This window comes from Chionomys nivalis, chromosome 16, assembly GCF_950005125.1.
Source record: "Chionomys nivalis chromosome 16, mChiNiv1.1, whole genome shotgun sequence".
In the NCBI taxonomy this organism is placed as follows: domain Eukaryota; kingdom Metazoa; phylum Chordata; class Mammalia; order Rodentia; family Cricetidae; genus Chionomys; species Chionomys nivalis.
This window is the reverse complement of record NC_080101.1, coordinates 25,400,914-25,427,019: the sequence shown is the minus strand read 5'-3', so window position 1 is coordinate 25,427,019 and position 26,106 is coordinate 25,400,914. Positions and strand designations below refer to the sequence as shown.

At 39.7% G+C, this 26,106-nt stretch overlaps 1 protein-coding gene across 1 annotated transcript in view; it reads left to right on the top strand.

Moving 5' to 3' along the window:
- Dcaf10 (DDB1 and CUL4 associated factor 10) overlaps positions 1-24,077 on the top strand; it is a 49,418-nt gene extending 25,341 nt beyond the window's left edge. The window contains exons 4-7 of the mRNA XM_057790491.1: positions 13,427-13,629; positions 14,997-15,107; positions 16,437-16,582; positions 17,929-24,077. Coding sequence (XP_057646474.1) covers positions 13,427-13,629; positions 14,997-15,107; positions 16,437-16,582; positions 17,929-18,297 — 829 coding nt within the window. The 3' untranslated portion in view covers positions 18,298-24,077. The remainder of the gene's footprint in view (positions 1-13,426; positions 13,630-14,996; positions 15,108-16,436; positions 16,583-17,928) is intronic.
- The last annotated feature ends 2,029 nt before the right edge of the window (positions 24,078-26,106 follow it).

Here is a 26,106-nt window from a genome sequence, read left to right as displayed (position 1 = left end):
AGCAACCACATGGTGGCTCACAACCATCTGTCATGAGATCTGGCACTGTATCCTGGAAAGTGTATATATAATAAATAAATAAATTTAAAAAAAAAAAAGCAGTTCTCATTTGGAATGATTCTGATCTAGAAGCAGTGTTTAGATATAATACGTGGGATTGTTTGGTTTGTGGGTTTGGATTGTCTGTGGAAGAAAAGGATACCTGCTGGTACCAGCTTAGCTAGAACCATAATTTCTCAGAATCCTGTAGTACAAAGCATGTTTTATACAGTGACCTCAGTTGTTAAGCACTGCAAGAAAATGTTCGCTTACAGAGAAATTGTTTGCAGAGTTGAGGCTTGGCTTGTTGTGCTTGTTGCTAATGGTTGTGTGGTGAATTGTCAATATAGTTGACATATCGGAGCCTTCAGGTGTTATGTCAAGAAAGAGTTATTCTTGGTTAAAAAAAAAAATTCTAGGTACACCCAACTGTTGAAGGACAGAGTTATTGTTTCTCAATAAATACAAACACATCTTTTAAAATGCAGACATAAATGTGGGGAGCTAATGTAGGAAGAAAATTTGAATAGGAATGTAAGTAATAATTTTCAAATTAGAAGAAAAGTGAAAACTTAATAAAACAATCAGTCCAATAAAAGCAGAAAAATGGGTGGATAGAATCATTAAAAAAGCAAACAGGCCACTCGGGATGGCAAATTTCTGTGATCTGTGCTTGGGAATCTGAGGCAGAAGGACTTGAAGGCCAGCCTGGGTTACATAGCAACATTTTGTCTCAGAAAACAAAAACCAGCTGAATCTGTAATCCCAGTTACTGGAAATGTTGAGGCAAAAAAGCTGTAAATTGAAGGCTAAACTAGTCAACTTAGTAAGACCTTGTCTCGAAATAACATAATAAAAGGGCCAGTGCTCAATGACAGAGCACCTGCTTGGCATGTGTGAAGCCCTAGGTTCAATCCCTATTATTAAAGTAACCAATTAAAATATAGTAGTAGATTAAACAGTAAAATCAAGCTGTATGTTCTCTAGATGAGCTACATAAAATATACAAAACCAGAAAACAGAATAGGGAAGAAAATAAGTATTCATCGGAAGAAAACAGTTATGGCCACATTAATAGCAGATAAGATTGTATCTAAGGCAAGAAGCTTTATAACCAATAAGAAGGTACCATATTAAAAGACTAGTTTTACTAGAATATAAGTAAATTATTTTTTAAATAATAAAATACTCAGTGAAGGGGCTGGAGAGATGGCTCAGCGGTTAAGAGCACTGACTGCTCTTCCAGAGGACCGGGGTCAGTTCCCAGCACCCACATGGCAACTCACAACTGTCTGAAGATCCAGTTCCAGGGGATCTGACACCTTCACACCAGTGCACATAAAATAAAGTAAATAAACAATAAGAAATATTAAAAAAAAAAATACTCAGTGAACTAAGGGGAGAGAGATGAATGGTTATTTTTATCATGTTTAAAATGGGAATAGGAGCAATAATTACCATGAACAAGTGGCCTCCTACAACACAGGCTTGTATGGATAAATAGTATAAATGAATTCTTATATTACCTAAAAATGAAACTTATTACAAGCAAAACTTGACAGAATTACAAGAAAAAAAGCAAGAAATCAATAGAAAATGTTTTCTCATTTTTCTAATAAAGTAGACATTTAAAAAAGGCCAGGGAGATGGATTAGTAGATAAGGCATTTGCTCAGTGTGTCTGGAAACCCAAGATCTATCCCCAAAATCCACATAAATGTAGAAGGAAAGAACGGACCTCTGATCTCCACACACATGCCATGATACACTTTCCTCTCTCTCTAACATACACACACACCATGCTTTTAAAAAGGGATTTAAGCCCGGTGGTGGTGGTACACGCCTTTAATCCCAGCACTTGGGAGGCAGAGGCAGGCGGATCTCTGTGAGTTCGAGACCAGCCTGGTCTACAAGAGCTAGTTCCAGGACAGGCTCCAAAACCACAGAGAAACCCTGCCTCGAAAAAACCAAAAAATAAAATAAAAAGGGATTTAAAAATTGAATAAGGCTAAAAATAAATAAATAAATAAAAATTAAAAAAATAAAAAAAAATTGAATAAGGCTTTAGAAAATTTAAAGACTTTTTTTTTTAGAATTCTATTCAATTCTGTTCCCTCAAACAGTAAACATATCCCTTCAAACAGATCTAGAACAAAAACAAAAAAACAAAAACAATTTGTATTAAACTGCACAGTAGTTATCAAAGAAATGCTGTCACAAATAATTTTCTCTGAAGTCGGTACAATTTAGTTAGCACAGCTATTAGAAGTGCCCACATTTAGCTTAGCATGGTAGTTCACACTGTAACTCTAGCGTTTAAGAGGTTGAGGCAGGAGGAGGATGAGATTGAGGCTAACCTAAGCTACATATAGTGAGATTCTGTCAGGGAAGGAGAAAGAAAGAGAAAATCCAGGCGTAATGAAATTAGAGGACTAAAAGTTGATAAACTTAATCAACAAAATTGAGAAGTGGGATAAACTCAATAAAAGATGTATGGGAATAATGAAAAATAGAAATATAAAATCAGGCCGGGCGGTGGTGGCGCACGCCTTTAATCCCAGCACTTGGGAGGCAGAGGTAGGCGGATCTCTGTGAGTTCGAGACCAGCCTGGTCTACAAGAGCTAGTTCCAGGACAGGCTCCAAAGCCACAGAGAAACCCTGTCTCGAAAAACCAAAAAAAAAAAAAAAAAAAAAGAAATATAAAATCAGTATTGAAAATATAGGGCTGGAGAGATGACTCAGTGTAAGCACTGGCTGCTCTTCTAGAGGACCTGGGTTCAATTCCCAGCACCCACAAGGCATTTTACAGCTGTCTAACTCCAGCTCCAGGGAATCTGACACTCTCATACAGACATACATGAAGGCAAAACACTAGTACACTTTAAAAAAAAAGAGAGAGAATAAAATGAAAATGCAGCCAGGCACAATAGTGCGCACCTTTTATCTCAGCACTTGAGAGGCAGAGGCAGGTGGATCTCTGAGTTCCAGGAAAGCCAGAGCTACATAATAAGAATCTGTCTCGAGAAAGCCTAGAAAAAAAAGAAAAGGTTTTTTTGTTTTTTTTGTTTGTTTGTTTTGTTTTGTTTTTTAATCTGTTTGAAAAGCTATTCAAGGAGTTGGAGAGATGGCTCAGAGGTAAAGATTTCAATTCCCAGCAACCACATGGTGGCTCACAACCATATGCAAAAGATCTGATGTCCTCTTCTGGCCTGCAGGATACATGCAGGAAGAACCCTGTATACATAATCAATAAAAATCTGTAATAAAAAAAAAGCTAATCAAATAGAGGAAGATCTAAGATTCAAAATAAAAGACAATTAAAATTACTAGCAATGAAGAAAGGAGCTATAATTAAAGTATGAGTTAGATGTGGTGATGTATACCAGTAATCCCAACACTGAGCCTGAGGCAGGAGGAGCGTAGGTTTAGGGCCAGGTTAGAATAGGATTCTATCTCAAAACAACACTATGTGGCCAGTAAAATGACTCAGTAGATAAATCCTCTTCCCACCAAACCTGACAACCTGAGTCAATCCGCCAGCCCCCAGGTCTACCTGGTGGAAAGTTGTCTTCTGTCCTCCACGTGTGCACACATACCCACACATACATACATGCACATGAAATAAATAATTTTAAAGCTAAAAAATTCAGCAACAACACTTTTATACCAATATACATTAAAACTTTGATGAACTAGCCATCTTCTTTAATATAGTCCTAGCATTTGAAAGATTGAGTAGGAAAATTACAGAGTGTTTCAGGCCTACCTGGCCTACACAGTGAGACCCTATCTCAAATAAATCAAATCAAATCAAAATAAAACAAAAAAGCAGCACCTCAGTAAAACTGACCAATGAGAATTGACTTCTTATCAAGTCTTGATATTTAACCAACACTCCCTGGTTCAGCAAAAGCTGCCATTAGAAGATTGAACTTAATGGGACCTTAGATACATAGCTGCACTAGGTTCTAGGTTTGATCCCCAGCACCCACACATAGTGAGTTTCTGTCATACTAATTAAGAAATATTTGTGCTCTAAGTCATACCCTACACCTACTGGTACCCACTCTTCATCCCATGATCTAGTAGCTGAAGTCCCCTTATATACTCACATTTATTCTAAGTACCCAGTGTTTATACAGTACTGAATATTACTTTTGCTTTGACCATTACAAAATGACAAAAATTGGGGTCTGGAGAGATAGCTCAGTGGTTAAGAAGGCAGTTTGGCTTCCAGCACCTACAGTGGGCAGCTTATAATGGCATGCAACTCCAGCTTCAGGGGATGCAGTCTCTTTTTGTTTACACGGGCACCTACACCCACAGAATATATCCATACAGGACATAATACATATAGTCACAATTAAAAAAAAATCTTACAATTCTATGACAAAAAATTAAAACATATCTACTAAAAATTTAAATTAATTAAAACCTATTTACTAATAAAAATGCAGTACAGATGATTTTATAGGTGACGTCTATCAAATATTATAAATAATATTCTAATTAAATTGAGCAGGTTCTAGAAAAGGAGATTTGGACCTCATTATAAAACCATTATAATATAACTTGGGTAGCCAAACATAACAAAGATAATGTTAGAAGGAAAAAAGGAAAATCCAGCATGTAATATGAATGCTGATAAAAAAAAAATTCTTGAGCTGGAGAGATGGCTCAGAGGTTAAGAGCACTGACTGCTCTTCCAGAGGTCCTGAGTTCAATTCCCAGCAACCACATGGTGCTCGCAGCCATCTATAATGAGATCTGGTGCTCATGTATGCTGGCATGCAAGCATACATGGAAGGAATGTTGTATACATAATAAATAAATCTTTAAAAAAAACTAAATAAAAAGAAATTAAATCATGGAAGATAGCAACTCAAAAATACCAAAACCTAGTTGAATTTATTCCAAAAATGAATAGATATCCTGTTAGTTTAATTATATTAACAGGTAGACTAGCTATTTATATGATTCTGTTTTATAAAATTCAACATTCAGTCATAATTAAAAAGCAAAGGTATAGCACCAACCAACTTAACAGAAACTGAAATAGTGACACCCACATGTCAGCTGAAGCAGAAGGATCATGAGTTTGAGGTCAACCTGTGCTATATACATAGCAAGATTTAGGGCCTGGCAGTCGTGGCACACGCCTTTAATCCCAGCACTTGGGGGCAGAGGCAGGTGGATCTCTGTGAGTTCAAAGCCAGCCTGGTCTACAGAGCAAGCCACTAGTTAATTCCTGGCCACTTAGCCCCAAAATCACACAGAAACTGTACTAATTAAATCACTGCTTGGCCCATTAGCTCTAGTTTCTTATTGGCTAACTCGTATTAATTGGCTAATTAATATGTATTAATTTAACTCATTTCTATTAATCTGTGTATTGCCATGTGGCTGTGGCTTCCTGGCGGGGCTACTGGCTTCTCTCTGACTCCGCCCTCATTCTCCCAGCATTACCTTTAGTTTTTCCTGCCCTAGCTCTGTTTCCCTATAGCTCTGTTATAGGCCCAAAGCAGTTCCTTTATTAACCAATGATATTCACAGCATACAGCGGGGAATCCCACATCAAGCAAGTCTCAGGACAGTCAGGGTTACACAGAGAAACACTGTTTAGAAAAAGAAGAACAACATCAGAAAGAAAGAAATGAATAGAGAAGAAACAAAAAACAATTGAATTGATGATTTTAAAATCTTCCCATAATTAAAAGATCAGGCCCAAATGAGTTTACTAATGAACTTTACCAACCAAAAAATATAGCATTTCCCAACCCAAACCTTTGAGGAATTGGGGGAGGGAAAAATATGATAAAAAATATACTATATGAAGATCTCAAAATGAAATAAAAACCCTTTTAGAATAGCCACCACAGTCTAGTACTATCCTATCAGCAAACTAAGATAAACAACTACTGCCTGATAACCTCTCAATCAGTGTCGGGCCGGGAAGGAGATAGGATGCATTCTAGACGTGCTTGGAACTGTCAGAAAGGCTCAAGGAAAGTCGAATTGAGCAACATCTATAAAGGATTATGTATAATCAAGTAGAATTTATTTTAGAAATACAAATTGGCTTATTGTCTAAAGAATCAACTAATGTAGTATATCATATTAATAAAGTTTAAACTTCATATAATCATCCTAATGCATCAGAAAAGTACTTTTTAAACAAGACTAACAACTTTTTGTGATACAAGTAAGAATAAAAGGAGCTTCCTCAAAATGATAACACCCATGAAAAACTTGTGGTTTAAGTCATAAATACTTAATGTTGAAAAGCTTCTAAGCCCCATAAGATTGAGGACAGAGCTAACACCACTTTGTCCAAATTAATCTGAAGGTACAGCATGGCTGTGGAGGCGCAGACAGGAAAAGTAAAATGCATCCAGACTACAGAGAAATAAATCAGTCTTTAGTTGCAAAGGATCTGCACACTATGTAGAAAATCTGATGGGTCCACAAAATCCCTAGAGCTAAGTTCATCAAGTCTATATATATATAAACTCAATTGCATTTTTATATATGAGGAAATATACAAGATTAATTAATATACAAAGCCCAATTGTATCCCAACCTATGAGCAAATATACAAGATTAATATACAAAACCCAATAATATTTTTACATATGACTAGATACACAAGATTAATATACAAAACACAACTGTATCTCAACTTATAAGCAGATATATAAGATTAGTACACAAAACCCAATTATTCTTATATATGAGTAGAAAAACAATCCAAAAATGAATAAAAAATATTTCCATTTCACAATGGCATCAGAATAACTAAGATAATTTAGGAAAAAAATTAACAAAAGTATAAGATTTATCCTGGGAATATAGCTTAGCAAGAAAGCCTTGGGTTTGATCTATAACATGATAAATAAATAAATGCAGTAAAAACTAAATCATTGCTGAAAGAAAAAAGGTTGTAAATGAATGGAGAGGTACTACATGTTTGTGTTTGAAAGACTCAGTATTATTAATAACAATGGCATGAACGTGGGAAACTGGAATTAATTACTGAAAACCTCATTATTAGAATTCTCATTACTGGAGTTACAGTTTGCCAGCTTGTTTTTATTTTTTGTTTGTTTTGAGATAGGGTCTTTCTACATAGTTCTGGCTGTCCTAGAGCTTACTGTGTAGAATAGGCTGGCCTCCACTCTTAGAAATCTCCCTATCTCTGCCTTCAGAATGCTGGAATTAAAGGTGTGTGCTACCATGCCTGGCTCAGTTTGCCAGCTTTATGAGATATTAAATATAGCTAGCCTATGACCCAGCAATTCTACTTCCCAAGTATGTTTGCTCAAGAAAATGAACATATATTCGGGAGGCAGAGGCAGGCGGATCTCCGTAAGTTCGAGGCCAGCCTGGTCTACAAGAGCTAGTTCCAGGACAGGAACCAAAAGCTTCGGAGAAACCCTGTCTCGAAAAAAATCAAAAAAAAAAAAAAAAAAAAAAAGAACATATATATGTACACCCAGATTTGTACATGAATGTTTACAGTAGTATTTTTCATAATTGCCTCCAAAAATGGAGCTAATCTGATCTCTCTGAAATGGTAAATAGATTAACACAAGGTAGCGTATCAGTTGGGCATGGTGGTGCAAGCCATTAATCCAGCACTCGGGAGACAGTGACCTGATCTACATTGTGAGTTCAGGACAGCAAAGGCTATGTAGAGAGATAAAAAACAAACAAAAAGTAGCATATCTAATTTAAAAATATATATCATTTAGCAATGAAAAAGAACTGAGCCAGGCAGTGGTGACACATGCCTTTAACCCCAGCACTTGGGAGGCAGAGGCAGGTAGATCTCTGTGAGTTCAAGGCCAGCCTGGTCTACAAGAGCTAGTTCCAGGACAGGCTTCAAAAAGCTACAGAGAAATCCCCCCAAAACAAACAAAAAAAACCACACACACGAAAGGAAAAGAACCAAATAGTGATGTGTATTACAGCAGGGATAAACCCCTAAATATCATAAGTAAAAAGAAGCAGTTTTTTTTTTTTAAAAAAGCCCTTATTGTAAGAGTATGTATATAAACTAGGCAAATAATGGAGATAAAAAGTAGATTAGTGGTTGTCTAGGTCCAGGAGTTGGAACAAGGAAGGATTGCCAGTGATGGTCAGGAAGACTATTAAGATGCTGAAAATGTTATAAAGCTATAGTGTATTGTTTGCACAATTCTAAATCATTTAACTGTACACTTAAAATGAAGCTATTGTATGGTGTGTTAATTATTCCTCAATAAAACTTTATGAAAACCAAATGATTGTAAACAGAAATGAATATTCACCAAAGTATACAGAGTATTCAGGGTTTTTTTGGGGGGGGGGTTGTTTTGTTTTTTTGTTTGTTTGTTTTTGAGACAAATTTTCTAGCTCAGGCCTCAAACTCTGTTGTAGCAGAAAATGACCTTGAAATCTTTCTTACCCACCTACCTCTACCTTCTGAGCTGTGGGATTACAGGTGTGTGCATCCATAGCCAGTTTATGTGCTGTTGGGGATCAAACACAAGAGTGCATGTAGACAAGCACTCTGCTAACTGCGTGACCTCTCAGTACTCAGGACAGTATTCAGTGATAAAGCTCTAGAAATTTCTCTATAAAATCGGGAAAGAGAATGTGCCCACCACTGCTCCTGTTGTAATCAGTGCCATGGGTGAGGTGGTGCAATAAAAGTCATGTATGTATATGAATTGGAAATTTAATATTAATCACAGATTATGTGGCTCTCAAGTATAGACAACTTTCTGTCAAAGACCAAGTAATAAATATTTTAGTTTTAGGTAGTGTGTGGTTTCTGAGCAGCCACACAGGAACAGTACATGAGTTGATGTGGCTATGTTCATGCACAGCCAGTGGACCAAGTTTGGTCCACAGTCATAGCCTTCCAACCATTTGTCTATACAAAAATCCTAGAAACTCTTCAGAGAAATAATCAGAATTAGTAAGCATTGATCAAAATTGTTAGATATAAATTATGGAATTTCCTCAGAAAGAACGAACTCCCATAATAACCTAGTGGTCTCTCTACTAGGTATACATCCAGAGGAGCTGAAGTCAGCTGCTAAAGGCTTGTACTCAATCACTCATTGTACAGCACCCAACAGATGTGTAGATTTTAAAATATGGTACATATACAATATGTTCTTCAGCCCCTTAAAATATGAAAATCTCAGCAATATAGATGAGCCTAGTAGACACATCTTAAGTGAAATAAACCAAACATGGAATCAGACAGATTAGAAAAGTAGATTTGGAGAAGCAATGATTGGAATAGTGGTAAATTATCTAAGGAGCTGAAAACTGGTGCAGAGGGGTGAGATTGGTCAGCAGATAGAAAATTTCAATTAGGGAGAAGAAATTCAAGAGGTATAGATTACATAACATAGTAACCATAGTTAATAACAGTGTATAATACTTGAAAAGTCCTTGAGAGATGCCATGTGATTTTAATCCTAGCACTTGAGAGGCAGAAGCAGGCATAGCTCTGTGAGTTCAAGGCCAGCCTGGTCTACAGAGTGAATTCCAGAGCAACTTGGGCTATATAGAGAGACTAACAAAACAAAAATTCCTGAAAGTATATAAAGTAATACATAGTAAATTAATTATTAGCTTAACAATGTAGACATTTCAAAACACGTGGGCTGGGAATGTAGCTTAGTAGTAAAGCACAGGTTTAGTGTGTGCAAGCCCCAGGTTTGTTCCCTAGCCACACATAAAAAGAAAAATCATGTTGTGTACCAGAACTATACACAATTTTTATATACAATTGTATATATCATGTTTTTTTTGTTGTTGTTTTTTTGTTTTGGTTTTTCGAGACAGGGTTTCTCTGTAGCTTTGGAGCCTGTCCTGGAACTCCCTTTGTAGACCAGGTTGGCCTCGAACTCACAGAGATCCGCCTGCCTCTGCCTCCCGAGTGCTGGGATTAAAGGCGTGCGCCACCACCGCCCGGCTATATTCACGTTTTAATCAAAAATAAAGACTGGGTGGTGGTGGTACATACCTTTAATTCCAGCTCTCAAGAGGTAGAGACAGGTGGATCTCTGAGTTCAAGGCCAGCCTGATCTACAGAGTGAGTTCCAGGATGGCCAGGGATACATAGAGAAACCCTGTATTGGAGAAAAACAAAACAACAAGCCGGGCGATGGTGGCGCACGCCTTTAATCCCAGCACTCGGGAGGCAGAGGTAGGCGGATCTCAGTGAGTTGAGACCAGCCTGGTCTACTGAGCTAGTTCCAGGACAGGCTCCAAAGCCACAGTGAAACCCTATCTCGAAAAACCAAAAAAAAAAAAACACAACAAAACCAACTAAAGATTACTAGGTATAAGATAATGTACAAATTGTGCATGTTCCCATTGTGAGTGTATCTTACAAATAGTTAAAAAGATTTCCTTTTTTAAAAAATTTTGAGACAGATCTCATTTTGTAACCCAATTTATCCTTGAACTTGTCTTTCTGTTAGAGTTGGTATATAAGCATCTTCACCAGTACTTTTGAAATAAAGTAGTGTGTATATATGTTTTATATAGAGACTTATATGTATTCACAAATATAAATACATAATTTTTTTAGTTTATTTGTTTGATTGGTGGTTGGTTTTTTTTTTTTTTTTTGAGACAGGGTCTCTTATAGCTCACAATGGCCTCCAACTTATGAGGTAACTGAGGATGACCTTGAACTCCTGATCCTCCAGCCTTCCAAGGGCTGTGATTATAGGCATAGGCATGTGCCATCACACCCAGATTGTTACATACATCTTGAGATGGGGTTTCATTGAGTTGCTAAGACTGGCCTGGAACTTATTATTATAGAACAAGCTAGTCTCTAATTCAAGGTCCTCTTGCCTTAGCCTCTTAAGTGCTAAAACTACAAGAATGTCTCCACATGTAGCTACAGTATATAATTTCACAGAAAATGGATAGTCTTTATGCTAATTGTAAGACCTAAATTTATGAGATAAATAAAACCTATAGATAAGAAGGCTCAAAAACTACACTAATCCCAGAAGCAGTAGAATCACAGCAAGTTCATTTCCAGTTTGGTCTACATGATAAGATCCAGTATAGTCCGGGCTACTTAATGAGACCCTGAGGGTAGGGTAGGAGGTCAGATGTGAACTTAAAATGTTAGGAAAACAGAAGAAGCTTGACAATAGATTTTAGAATCTGGGAGGTAGGTCGGGCAGTGGTGGCGCACTCGGGAGGCAGAGGCAGGCGGATCTCTGTGAGTTCGAGACCAGCCTGGTCTACAGAGCTAGTTCCAGGACAGGCTCCAAAGCCACAGAGAAACCCTGTCTCAAAAAACCAAAAAAAAAAAAAAAAAAAGAATCTGGGAGGCAGGTAGAAGAATGTCAACTGATTTAGCAACTGCAGTTTAGGCAGTTTCACTCAAGAAGTTTAAAAAAGCTAAATCCTCGGGCTGGAGAGATGGTTCTGAGTTTAAGAGTACTTACTGCTCTTCCAGAAGACCTGCGTTTCCTTAGCACCGTATCAGGTAGATCACAGCTGCCAGTAACTACAGCTTTAGGGGATCGAACAAACCTGCACACAGATGACACACACATAAATAAAAGTAATTCTTTAAAAGAAAGCTAAATCTTGAGTTTCAGAGGGAAGAGTTTAAGACTTTACTGAGTTTACCCAGAATCCTCAAAAACCATAGGAGTTTGAGAACTCTGGGTATCCTGTACTGAAGGGGGGTAGCTAAGGGGGAAGTTTGAATGAGAAATATTTAAGAACTTAAAGGTCTATTCTCCACCCCTTCTAATTGGCAGTGCATCATTTTACTTGAAGTTTCTATTTTGGTAAGGAGGGCAATATAGAAAATAGTGCCATGTTGGAGGACGCCAGAAACAGCTGAAGCCAAGGTGGCTGAGGGGGCTTCTTTCAGACCTAAGCACTGAGAGCTTCCTCAGAAATGACTTCACCTGACCCTGTACTCAGAGTTCCCAGTGACTTGAATCCCTTGCTCTTAAACTATCTAATGATAATTAGATGATTGAGAAAATCTTCTAGTAGCGAAAACATAAATAGGAACGTTTTTTTAGAGGACAGAGAGACAACATAGGGAGAATAAAACATAATAACTAGTGCCAGGTGGTGGTGGCGCACACCTTCAATCCCAGCACTTGGGAGGCAGAGGCAGGCGGATCTCTGAGTTCGAGGCCAGCCTGGTCTACAAGAGCTAGTTCCAGGACTGGCTCCAAAGTAACACAGAGAAACCCTGTCACAAAAACAAAACATAGTAACTAGTTACCCATATTCTCATATATAAGACTTGAGTGCTTGAAGCAAAAGTAAGATACAGTTGAAAGAGAGGCCTTTTAATGGACTAGTACTATTCATCCTTTGGGTAATGAGTCACAGCTCTTTATTTTAAAATTCTCAATATGTTTTATGGGCTGGCAAGGTGGCCCAGTGGGTGAAGGTACCTGCCAGTATGCCTGGAGCCTACGTTTAATCCTTAGGGCCCACATGGTAAAGAGAGAACCAACTTCTGCAGATTGTCCTCCACATGTGTACCCACCACACATCATTTTCTCTTAATTAAAAAACTTTAGTTTATATGCTTTTCCGTGGTTATTGTATGGTTCGTGGTTTTTACAATCACCAAAAAAAAAAAGAATAGAGGAAATGGGGCTGGAGAGATGGCTCAGAGGTTAAGAACAGTGACTGAACTTCCAGAGGTCCCGAGTTCAATTCCCAGCAACCACATGGTGGTTCACAGCCATCTATAATGAGATAATGGTGCCCTCTTCTGGCATGCAAGCATACAGGGAAGGAATGTTGTGTACATAATAAATCTTAAAAAAAAAAAAAGAATAGAGGAAATGGGTGAGAGGCAATATTGATAATGACTAAAATTTTCAGAATATTTGAATAATATAAAGATTTAGAAACCCTTATGAATCTCCATAAAGATAAATAAAAATCTAAATTCTTATGTCTCAAAGTAAAATTGCAGGATTTTAAAGACAAAAAGATCAGCCGAAGGAAGTGGAGAAAAAATATCCTAAGTAGCAGGCTGATAGCAGACTGATGAGTAGCAGCACTGTAATAGTCTCCTCACGTTCGTCGAGGAGCCACTGTCCTCTCCGCTGTATACGCAGGGAAACTGAGTCAAAGGCATGAGTGAGAGTTTACTTCAGTAAAGTTTTACTTAAAAATTGTGACGGTATACTCAGAAAATGATCTCAAAAGAAGGGCTGGAGACGAAGGGGAGGTAGGAAAGGTAGAACAGCATAAAGGATGTGTGGGAGGTTTTCATTGGCTCTCAGTTCTGCTTTAAGAGTAAAGCAATTTGACTGGGACTACAAATCATCCTATCTGTGGTAACACTAGGTTTGTTGGTCTGATTTCTTCTTAGGTGCACAGAAGATGGGTGTCCACATAAGAAATTCTTTCATACACGTTTTCTTATGCGAATGAGATTAACACCAGATTGTTCTAAAATGTTGATCTCAACATCCTCTGGATATCTTTTGATTTTGCACGATCTGGACTTAACTAAGTCTTTAGAAGTAGGCAGCTATCCCATTTTGAGAGCAAGAAGAACTACTTCAAGTTCAGGTAAGATTTTCTTTTTTTTTTTTTTTTTTTTTTTTTTTTTTGGTTTTTTGAAACAGGGTTTCTCTGTGGTTTTGGAGCCTGTCCTGGAACTAGCTCTGTAGACCAGGCTGGTCTTGAACTCACAGAGATCCGCCTGCCTCCCAAGTGCTGGGATTAAAGGCGTGCGCCGCCACTGCCCGGCTCTCAGGTAAGATTTTCTGATTAAAAGATTTTCTGAAGACTCTGAGCCACAGAGGTTTTGTTCTAAGTGTGTGAGCAGGGAAAAGGACAGAAAATCAAAGCTGTTCTTTAGGAAGCTTATTCATGGCTTTCCAAGGATGGGCGATGATCTGTGTGTACCAACAATAATATTAACCTGTGCCTCTAGAAAGACTCTTAGCTCTAAGAGCTCTTTCTGATTTCCTAGCCAGAGAATCACCATCCCTGCCTCGAACTTAATGGTGGCCCATGGTGCCTGTTTTAGGATGTTAAGTTACAATCACTCCAAGAGCTCTAGGTCTGTAATCTATCCTACACTTCCATGTCCACTCACAAGCTGACCCATCTTGGAGCATCCTTTTGCCAAACCTTGTTATTTTTTCACTGCTGATTTCAGTAAACTTAAATGAAGCTGGGGCTGATAAAACTTTAAATGCTATATTATATCAGTATTATCCGATAGGCATCATATTGCATCTGCATCTGGAAATGAAGTATTAGGACTAAAGGTGTGTGAATAACACCCCTGAAGTTGTCCATTTTTGAATGAAAAACCAAAAAGCTGTTCAATTTTCTGTGGGTGATTCTAGTTGCAAATGTCACAGAAAATCAGTCTGTCGGGGTCTCCCCAGAAGTGGCAGCTGCCAGAAATGCAGGGTGAAGCATAGTTGTGTGAAGTAACATAACACACAGGTATCTGATAATTCACTTTAGAAGCTATCTTTTCTTCTATTTTAGAAATGTTAGAGAAGCAAAGATGTTTGCGTGCTTATTTGGCTTTTTATCTTGTTTCACACAAGTCTTTACTATGAAAAGTTTTTTTTTTTTTCGAGACAGGGTTTCTCTGTGGCTTTGGAGCCTGTCCTGGAACTAGCTCTGTAGACCAGGCTGGTCTCGAACTCACAGAGATCCGCCTGCCTCTGCCTCCCGAGTGCTGGGATTAAAGGCGTGCGCCACCATCGCCTGGCTTACTATGAAAAGTTTTAAAAAGGTTTTAAGTAGACCTGAAATAGAACCAAGAACTGTCTGCCTTTTTCTTAGTTCTAGTCCAGTTTACATGAGATTTTGTTGGCACATTTTAGTTGTATTAAAAGTTCAAGTAGATAATTAAAAAATTAAAAGATACTGTAAGAGTTATTCTAGCTTTATTGTTTGGTTTTCTTTTCAAGATTTGACCACTTCATCAAGTTCTTCTGGTTCTAGAGTTTCTGGTTCACCTTGTCATCACAGTGATTCTAACTCATCTGAGAAACACATGTCACGAGCCTCTCAACGAGAAGGTAGGTTACAAGCTGGCTTTACAACCTTATAGCAATAGGTTTCTATCAAATAGCTTTCTTTGGTTTAGTTTTAATCCATAAAAACAAAATCCAAGAAAAATGAGGCCTTATGTTGCTTTTTAGCCATCGTTTGAAAAGACCAACCGTCTTGTGCTTTAACCTCTTGGAAGCATTGGTTTCATTGTCCTAGCCCTATCTTGATTTGGTCTAGTTTGAAGATGAAGTACTTGGGAACTGTATTCAAGAAGTGTAGATTCCGATCAAGGATGCCATGGAAATTAAATCAGTATGTATGCAGAACCAAGCCTGGTGGCACAACACTTGGGAGAGGCAAGAGTATCAAGCGTTCAAGATCATTCTCATCTTCAGAGACTTCTAATCCAGCCTGGGCTACATGAGACCCTGTCTAAAAAACATCAGCAGCAACAACAACAAAGTTTTTTCTAGGCTGCTTTCTTATGACATCGTGAAAATGGTTTCCCGTATATTTTGATCAGCAACAGCGGCATACTAGGAACTGGGCTGAAGGAAATGATGTGGATTATAGTAGGGTCACCAGGAAGATGTCTCTCACCCTTGGCTTTTTATCTATTTATAGTATGGGTAGAGACTTGGAGTTGTTCAACTTACAATTTCTCCAGTTTCACAGTGGTATAAAGTGGCATGCATTCAACAGAAACCAAACTTCATATTTTGAACTTAGATCCCTAGCTAGCAATATGTATTACTTTTTCCCGTGGTTCTGGAAAGTAACAGGGTGTCTTCCAGTTAGCCACACCGTTGTGAGAATAAACAGCTAATACTGTATGGCAAGCTGTCCCAGAGTTGTGTTCAGTGGGTTGGGTGTATTGAATGCATTACAACCTAAATATTTTCAGCTTTGGACGAGTTTATTAATCCCAGTATAAAGGATCATCTGTACTGTCCTTAAGGATCATAAGTCCTTATCTTTTTCTAAAAGGCAGTCCTGGATTCTAAGTATTTTATTCTTTGGCCTATAGACCAGTAAGTTCTTTGAGTTGAGAATTGTGACCTTAATCTTCCAGATTCCTTCCATGCACATGACTTCAGTTATTAAATAAAGAACCTTTTGAGATACAGATCCAATGAAAAAAGACCCCACTCATCTTTCATGCCTTCAATCACTGGTTATTCCTGCTGTAAAATTCACATATATTGGGATTAAGGGAGCTAAGATGGTTTTACATGCGGTATAGTATAAGGAATAAAGTAAGGGATGAAGGCAAGAAGGTAGTTGCCAGAAGTCCTGATTCTGCCTTAGTCCTTGTGTAACAAAAATCCAAAATCTTTAATTTTTTTGTATCTCAGGAGTTTCACCACGAAATAGTCTTGAAGTCTTAACCCCTGAAGTTCCTGGTGAGAGAGATCGTGGAAACTGTATCACATCTTTACAACTGCACCCCAAAGGCTGGGCCACCCTTCTTCGTTGCTCAAGCAACACTGATGATCAGGAGGTATAGACTACTGCTTCACATTCAGCAGGGCTTAGTGGACAAATTGCCCTTGCCCTGTGTACAGACCTTAGGCTAATAACCAGGTTCAGGCCCTGCCCTCTGGACATACTACCAGAGGCCCTGTTTCTCCACTCCTCTACCTCCTCCTCTGTTGCTTTATCCCTTCCAGGCTCTTTTCCTCTCCTGCTTTGTTATAGTAAGCTGAGAAGTGCACTAAAGACCATCAGCAGCTGATATCATGCCTAGCTTCTTCATTCTGTCCCATCACAGAAAAAAACAAAGCCTTTAATCCCAGCACTTGGGAGGCAGAGGCAGGCAGATCTCTGTGGGTTCGAGGCCAGCCTGGTCTACAAGAGCTAGTTCTAAGGCAGGAACCAAAAAGCTACGGAGAAACCCTGTCTTGAAAAATCAAAAAAAAAAAAAAAAACGATATATTATATGTTACACCAAGCTATTCAGTAAACGGACTAAATGTGAGGTTTGGGGTTATTAAGATAGTTCCGCCAGGCAGTGGTGGCTTACACCACTTGGGAGACAGAAGCAGGCGAATCTCTGTGAGTTTGAGGTCAACCTGGTCTACAGAGCAAGTTCTAGGGCAGCTAAACCTGTCTCGAAAAGCCAAAAGAAAAAAAAAAAAGAGAGGAGCTATCATAACTGTCTATGTAAAAACCAGAGGAAACTGAGAAAGGAAGGGGCTAAACTGATGTCTGGAGGAAGAGTTAAAAGAACTTAGGATCATCCCAGCACTCAGAAGGCAGAGGCAGGCAGTTCTCTGAGAGTTTGAGGCCAGCCTGGTTGGTCTACAGAGCAAGTTCCAGGGCAACCAAGGCTACACAGAGAAACCCTGTAGCAAAAAACAAAACAAAACCAAAAAAAAACCTTAGGATCTCATTACTGTGGTAGGCAGGAGTCCACAAGGAGCTCACTGGCTCTACAGACCAAACTGAAGGAAGGCAGATAGGCCTTTGAAATACTCAGAGGACTGAAATATGCAGAGGACAGATTGTTGCTGCCCTCAAAAAAAAAAAAGAAAAAAAAAAAAGAAATGTATTGATAGCAATGTAATGATAGAAGTCATAGGCAGCCTCAGGAACAAGGTCTTTTTTTTTTTTTGGTTTTTCGAGACAGGGTTTCTCTGTGGTTTTGGAGCCTGTCCTGGAACTAGCTCTTGTAGACCAGGCTAGTCTCGAACTCACAGAGATCCCTCTGCCTCTGCCTCCCAAGTGCTGGGACTAAAGGCGTGCGCCACCACCGCCCGGCAGGAACAAGGTCTTAAAGCATTAGAGTATTTCTGCAGTACTATTTGGGGTTTGTAATTTCAGTTTGTCTCCTGTCTCCTCCTCCAGTGGACTTGCGTCTATGAATTCCAAGAAGGAGCTCCAGTGCGGCCTGTGTCACCTCGATGTTCCCTGCGGCTGACTCATTACATTGAAGAAGCTAATGTAGGCAGGGGCTACATCAAAGAACTTTGCTTCAGCCCCGATGGACGAATGATTTCTTCCCCACATGGCTACGGGATTCGCTTGTTGGGATTTGACAAGCAGTGCAGTGAGCTTGTTGACTGTTTACCCAGAGAAGCCAGCCCCCTGCGGGTGATTCGCTCTCTGTACTCTCACAATGACGTGGTCCTGACAACAAAGTTCTCTCCCACACACTGTCAGATTGCCTCAGGGTGCCTTAGTGGACGGGTCTCTCTGTACCAGCCAAAGTTTTAGGCACAACTTACATCAAATGAGGAACTCTTCTGGTGTTTGTTTATGAATTACTTCAATTTAGGTGAAGTATTTTCTTTTTTAGAAGATCTTATAACTCTGGTCAAGATATTGGTTCTTAGGGTTGGGGAGCGCCATGACCCGAGTCCTTGGCCATCCAGCATCATCTGGGCATCTCCGTTCCGACCATGCGGCATCGTTCTGCCGGCATTCCTCTGCTCCTGCTGTCTGTGCCGCTGACTTTGGGTTTTCCTAGTCATTTTGCATGTGGCTCTTGTTCTCCCCCCATCCCTATTTTCATCACTGCTCCCCCCCCATTTTATTTTGGTATGAATTTTGTGAGCATTGGATTAGAGTCATGGTTGGGATGAGGAACAGCCTGTGATACTAGTGTTAAATAAAACCCAGAAGTTGGATGTTGGCACACCACTTGTTGAAAAAAAGAAAGTTCATCCTCATTTATCAGTACACTTGGCCTTTAAAGTTGCTGTCAAATATTGAGCACAGATAATAGCATTATTCTCATAACTGATACTCTTGCAACAAAATATTCTTTTAAAATTTCCTGTTAAAATTATACAAGTTATCTCATGTGAGATTTTTGTTGTGAAATTCTAGAAAAATATTGCAACCTATTTGTAATTTATTTTACTTGTATGAATTTAAAATCTCCAGCATGTGTCTTTATTTGGTATTTTGTTCCTGTCAGCAGCATTGGAAAGGAAAGGAATGAGCTCGGTCATTTCTGTTGTACAGAAGATTTATTCATTAGGTTGGTACAGTTTCTGGCCATAGAGTGAGAAGACTAAGTTGGCTTAGATTGGCTGTGATTCTTTGAGTCACACATATGAGCTGTTCACAGTAATGGGTGGGAGGAAAATAAAAGATTTTATTGTCTTTATTCCTTCAGCCAGAGAGCATAAACTCAGCTCTCGCCATCACTAAGAAGGGAGCTGTAGTCCTTTAAGCTGCTGTCTGTGACTTGAGTAGCACTACTGGCTCTTCTTTGGGCATGGAAAGTATCAGGCAAGGTGTGAAGGCAATGCTACTCCTGTCTTGGATGGGCAGCATTCTTCCAGTCTCTGCTGCATTGATGGGCACTGTTTGTTGAGATGTGTTAGAAGCTGGAATAACTTAAGCCGTGCAGAGCCTTGCTCTTTTTGTCATATGCCCTTTAGGCCAGCGTTTCTCAAATATTATATGCAGTATAATCCTTGAAGGATTTGTGAAAAATGCAGGAATCATTTCTGGGCCTGACCTTAGAAGACTGATTTAGGCATGGAAAGGACCGGACTCTGTTTATAAACAGAATCTTAAATCATCTATATCCAGGTGGCCTCCAGGTCATAGTTTGAAAACAAGCTGAAATTATAGTAGGTATTTCTCTACCCATTTGGTGCTTAACACATTCCCACAAGATGTCTCATCTATTTAAACAGTAATCGTAATAAATCAACAATAGCAATTTTAGAGTAGCATATAACTTGAAATGGTATTCATTTCATCGTTAGACAAATGAAAGAAGTTAAATGATTTGCCTAAGGTCATACAAAGTGGGAAGGCCAGAGCTTCAAGTCTCTTAATTCCTCGCTCAAGGCAGTTTCTACTGTATTATGATGGCTGTTAAAAACATCAGTGACGCCAGGCAGTGGTGGCACGTGCCTTTAATCCCAGCACTTTGGGAGGCAGAGGCAGGCGGATCTCTGTGAGTTCGGGACCAGCCTGATCTACAAGAGCTAGTTCTAGGACAGGCTCCAAAACCACAGAGAAACCCTGTCTCAGGAAAAAAAAAAAAAAAATCAGTGATTATGGGCATTTTGTCTTTAGGTTATATTATTGTGAATAAGATGATCAGATTGGAAAAGGCAGCATGGGAGTAGATGGTGAAAGTTTTATCCATAGCAAAAAAGGTATTTAATACAGAAATGTTGAAACAGCCCAAATACACGAATAAATGCACAATTCTTTATCGTTCCCATCAGCCATTCACACACCTGTAAGAGCTCGTGTCTCCCAAAGAACAATTCTAGCTCTGGGGCAGTCTTTAAAAATTAGATCTTATCATAGATGTTAGAAAAGCTGGTAAATTTGTAGTCATTGAAAAAACAGCAAAGTATAGTGAAAATCATAGGCTTGCTTCTATAGCTAATTTAGACATAAGGATATTAAGATGGCGAGTTGCTTTGCTGTGTTCTTATTTGCAAATACAGAGTTCAGAATGATAGTCTACAGCCATACTACCCTTGAATGCACATGAACCCACCTTAGAAGCTAAGTGGGGGTCAGGCCTGGATGGGAGAATTCAGAAGGATGCAAATGCAATTATCGAAGAGGGATGCTTTTTATTTCCTTTTATAACCGAGCTGTTATCTGGAGTCTGTGCTCTCTCTCTGGTTCTCCTGGAGGGGGGGGGTGGCAAACATCAAACTCAGGCTATGCAAGGCTCCCTCCCAAGCAGCACTGGATTCAGACCCAGGTTTGCCTGTTTATTTTATTACTAAGTTTGTACTGACTTCTCTACCATTTTGCCCCTTGGTTTGTGAAGGATGAGCTACCTTGGTCTGTTAATGTATGCGCTTGATATCTTCTGCAAAATTTTATTACAAGGCTGGCCTTGTTGCCTTTAGTGCTGCATAGAACATTTCAAACACTGATGTTTCCATGAGACTGCAGATCATCACCTCAGGCATACATGTGGGCCATTCCTAAGCTAAAAACAAAGCAAGCAGCGCTCGTGGTGTTGAAAGTATAGAGGAGCCGGGCGGTGGTGGCGCACGCCTTTAATCCCAGCACTCGGGAGGCAGAGGCAGGCGGATCTCTGTGAGTTCGAGACCAGCCTGGTCTACAGAGCTAGTTCCAGGACAGGCTCCAAAGCCACAGAGAAACCCTGTCTCGAAAAAAACCAAAAAAAAAAAAAAAAAGAAAAAAAAAAAAAGAAAGTATAGAGGATAGCTTTGTGAGAAAGCAACAAGGCCACAGAGATGAGAACCGAAAAGAGCCAGCAAGTGCTGCAGCAGGGAGAGTCAGGGCCAAGACAAAAATCAGACAGTATTAACCAGAATTGAAGGGCCTCAGAAAACCTGTGCTATTGGGAAAAGTTACATATTACCTTATGTTCAGACCATTTGAACAGTCTGAAAATCTGGTACTTTTTACTGTTTTATTTATACATTTCTATTATAATTGGTAGAAGTATATTATAAGTGATAATGAAGTTATTGTTGGTAAATCTTGGTAACTAAGTTATTCTGGCTAAAAGCTTCCTTCAGAACACCTGTTAATGGGAATGCTATGTTGAATGACTTAGGTGTATCACATATACAGTAGTTGCTTATTTTCAATCAGGAAATGAAGGGCTAAAATAAGAGTCTTGTTTTTAAAAAATATGTGTGACCGTGGAGCTGGAGAAATGGCTCACAGTTAAGAGCACTGATTGCTCTTCCAGAGGACCCAGGTTCAATTCCCGGTACCCACATAGCAGCTCACACCTGTCTGTAACTCCAGTTGCAGGGCTTGACACCTCACACAGACATACATGCAGGCAAAACACCACTGAACATAAAATTTTTTTAAAAAGTGATCACAGCCTTTAATCCCAGCATTCGGGAGGCAGAGGCAGGCGGATCTCTGAGTTCGAGACCAGCCTGGTCTACAAGAGCTAGTTCTAGGACAGGCTCCAAAGCCACAGAGAAGCCTTGTCTCAGAAAAAGCAAAAAAAAAAAAAGTGATCATAGCTAGTGTTGGCACACGCCTTTAATCCCAGCGCAGGGGAAGCAGAGGCAGGTGGATCTTCAGTGAGCTTGAGGTCAGCCTGGTCTACATGCCAAGGTTCCAGGCTAGCCATAGTTATACAGTGGGTCCCAGTTTATTTGTTTTAAGTGTATTTTTGTTTTTTCACAAAGCCCAAATCATGTCTATTTTGTTATTTCTCCCTGTTAGATCCCTAAGAAGAAACCACAATAAAAGTTTTAAGGGAATAACGCAAAGGAAAATATAAAGTTCATGTTCCCTACTCCTGCATCTAGGACCAGATCAGCTCATGTAATCTTAAAGGCTGTCACTCTAGAAGGGGAGCAGAGGGGAAACACCCCAAGAAACCCTTAGAAGACTGTTGTCTCTCACACTGGACCATGCAGCACCGTGTCCCTAAGTGTCTGTTACACTTGGCTTTTAGTTTATTATTTTTTTTTCGAAACAAGGTTTCTGTGTGTAGACCTGACTGTCCTGAAACTCGCTGTGTAGACCAGGCTGGCCCCCAATTCAGAGTTCCCTCTGCCTCTGCCTCAAGTGTGCACTACCATGCCAGGCTTTCATCTGACTTTTATAAAGCAGGGGATATGGTCTGGTAACTTCCTGGTGACAATCATCCTCATTCAGTGACCAGTGGTCCTTGGGTGCTGTATAGATCCATTCTGTAACACCTTCTGTTGGTCATGAATGAATCCATATATGTGGATTTTGTTTGGATAACTAATGTGTATCTCTTAAGTGCCAAAATTTTAAATTTGTAATTATTTTTGATGCAAGTCTCCGTAGGTATGGTAGTCTACCTCTCTTAAACAGCATGCTCAGTCTGATTCACTTTATCATGATGAAGTTACATTACATTCAAGATGTATTATTGCAAATCCACAACGAGCTCTGATACATGTAGAATATTTCATAGAACACAAAGGGCTATAAGAAATGTGAGAAATATCTCCTAGGAATATTCCCTCAACTATGTATTTGCCTCATTGTTAGCTTTAAAAATGTATATTGCGAAGTAATGTATTCTATCAGCACGCCTGTTTCTAACAAGCTCCTACTTTCTTCTGTGCGGTCTTACGGGCTGCGACATGAGTTAACCAGTCCTGGTCACCACCTACAAAAATAACTGGGCAGACTCTGGGCACACAGTGAGGCGGCTCCTTTGGCCGTGTTCTGCTCACCATCTGAGGAGTGAAGCCCACTGTTAAAGGTGGGGAAAGCAAGTAAAGGCTGCATAAACCAGAGCTGCTGCTGCTGCTGCTGCTGGACCCCAGACCAGCACTGAACTGACGCAGAGTGCAGCAACGACAGCGCTCCATCTGCGAGGGGTAAGCAACACATACAGAAGGACACCCACGGAGTGCAGAAGAGAAAGGAAAAGGAAGCTCCAGGTAGGCTTAGGACTATAGAGATGCCACTGAAACCATTGAAATGTATGCCTGATATCACACTAAAGGCCACCGAACATGGTCATCCTAGAGATACCTCCTGCCACTGTCCTGAGAACTGCTCCCATTCAAATGATAATGGAAACTATCGCCAACAGGAAAATCTCCAGTTTGCCGTAAATGAGCTGACAGAGGTTCAGTCAAAAGCCCTGAGGAGCACATCTGATGCACACATCTTTTGGATGTATGTATATAGAAACGTGACACCCCCAGGAGTGATAAAGTAATGTTCAGGATTTAAATCCGGTCACAGTCTTTAAGATAGAGCCTTGGGAAAGCTATGGATTCGACCTTTTTGGTCAAATGTTAGGTTTGTGTTTTTAACAAACTTCGAACATTCTAGTTAATAAGCTGCCAATCAGAACACTTTGTCGCAGGGTCTAAGGTGCTATTGGCTTGTCTGCTAGACTGTGCGCTCCTTCAGGGCAGGGCCATCTTTATTCTTGTATCCATGGTGCCCGGGAGAGGATCTGACAGAGTGGTTGTTCAATAAATGTCTGTTGAATGAGTCAAATGAACCTTCACTATGTGTGGCCTCAAGTTCTCATGAAGCCAGAATGTGATGGAAAACTTAACGAGCCCCAGAGGCAGTATCAGGTGGTGGTGGTTGGGTTTTGGTTTGGTTTAGTTTGGTTGGTTTTGTTTGTTTGGGGGATGGTTGTTTTGTTTTTAAATAGTAGGCTGTCTTCCTCTGGGTATTTATTGATTTTGTTCTTTTTTTTTTTTTTTTTTTTTTTTTGGTTTTTCGAGACAGGGTTTCTCTGTAGCTTTGGAGCCTGTCCTGGAACTCCCTTTGTAGACCAGGCTGGCCTCGAACTCACAGAGATCCGCCTGCCTCTGCCTCCCGAGTGCTGGGATTAAAGGCGTGCGCCACCACCGCCCGGCGTATTTATTGATTTTGAAAGCTAAATCAGGGTTCTAATTCTCATTGAACATGGACTTGATCCCTAGTATATGCCTGGTACTAGGTACTCAGGGAACCGAGATAAAACTAAGGTCTCTCTATAGAAGCATAGGAAACAGACATCAACTGGGCTGGCATTACAAGGTTGTGGAGTTATTTAGGCTCCACGCTCGTTTACATGCAGCCTGTTGTAAACCTGGGAGCAGCAGCAGTGCATTCTCATGTGGCCTTGGCTCACACATTAAGTGGTTCTTGCTCAGAAGGGCATTGTAAGAACCGTAAATTGCACACCATCCACCTATCTTTAAAGGCCTTCAAAGACAGCTACAAATGCACGACTTCGTTCCTTAGTTTGTACTCTATAAAAGCTACTTCCAGAAGGTTATTAGTATGTGAAATGTTCTTTTCAGAACAGATAAACTTTCTAAGACTGTAAAATGGATGTACCTTTCCTACTGATTTATTTTAAGCCTTTGAGTGGCTAGACAAAATTACAGATGACCACCACACATACCAACATAAAATCTCCAGGTTTCATTAAACCTTTATATGTGCCCTGAACATGTCTACCTCATTATGTGATTTTAAGAAATAAATGTTAATTGCAAACATTTGACACACTTTTGTGTATGATTAACATGTTTGAAAGGTCAATGAAATATCAGATATAGTGGCTTGAAATATTTTACTCTCACCACCTGGGCATGCATTTTCAGATCAGGACTGACCATAAGGTTGAGACAGAGGCAGTAGTAGACTCAATCACTTTTGGTTTTTTTTTTTTGTTTTTTTTTTTTAAAGATTTATTTATTATGTGTACAACATTCCTTCCATGTGTGCCTGAATGCCAGAAGGGGGTGCTGGGTCTCATAGATGGCTGTGAGCCACCATGTGGTTGCTGGGAATTGAACTCAGGACCTCTGGAAGAGCAGTCAGTGCTCTTAACCACTGAGCCATTTCTCCAGCCCACTCAATCACTTTTTTGATCATGTAAACTCCAGAAAGAAATTATGAATTCATGTCAAATTTTTTTGTTCTTTTGTTTTTTCTCATGGGTTTTTTATTTGAGAAAGAGGCTCACAATATAGCTCTTATTGGCCTGGAACTCACTATGTAGATCAGGCTGGCCTCAAACTCAGACGTACACCTGCCTCTGCCTCCTGAGTACTGAGATTAAAGGCGTGTGCCATCAGTAGGAGCCTGCCTCCACATCTTGATTATTTACCAAGTATGCTATTATATTAATCTATTGCCATTTAAAAACATGCAAAGCTGGGCAGTGGTGGCACACACCTTTAATCCCAGCACTCGGGAGACAGAGGCAGGCGGATCTCCAAATTTGATGTTATCTTGGTCTATAGAGCGAGTTCCAGGACAGTCAGGGCTATACATAGAGAAACCCTGTCTTGAAAAACAACAAAAAATATGAAAAGGCATAACACTTAAAAGTCAAAGTTCTAAGTTTTTCCCCGCACGAGAGAGGTAAGAAGAGAGTGATTTAGTAGGTCAGCGGCGCAGGCCTGTACTTCCAAGCACTCTGGAGGCTGAAACACAAAGATCACTTGTGCGCAGGCAGGGCCAGCTTGGGTGATATAGCATGACCCCATCTCAAAACTCAACAAACAAGAACGAGTTTCATTCAATTCAGATTATTTTGCCAAATAGATGAACTAATTTAACAAATTGTAGCTCTGAGTTTCACTGTTTCTT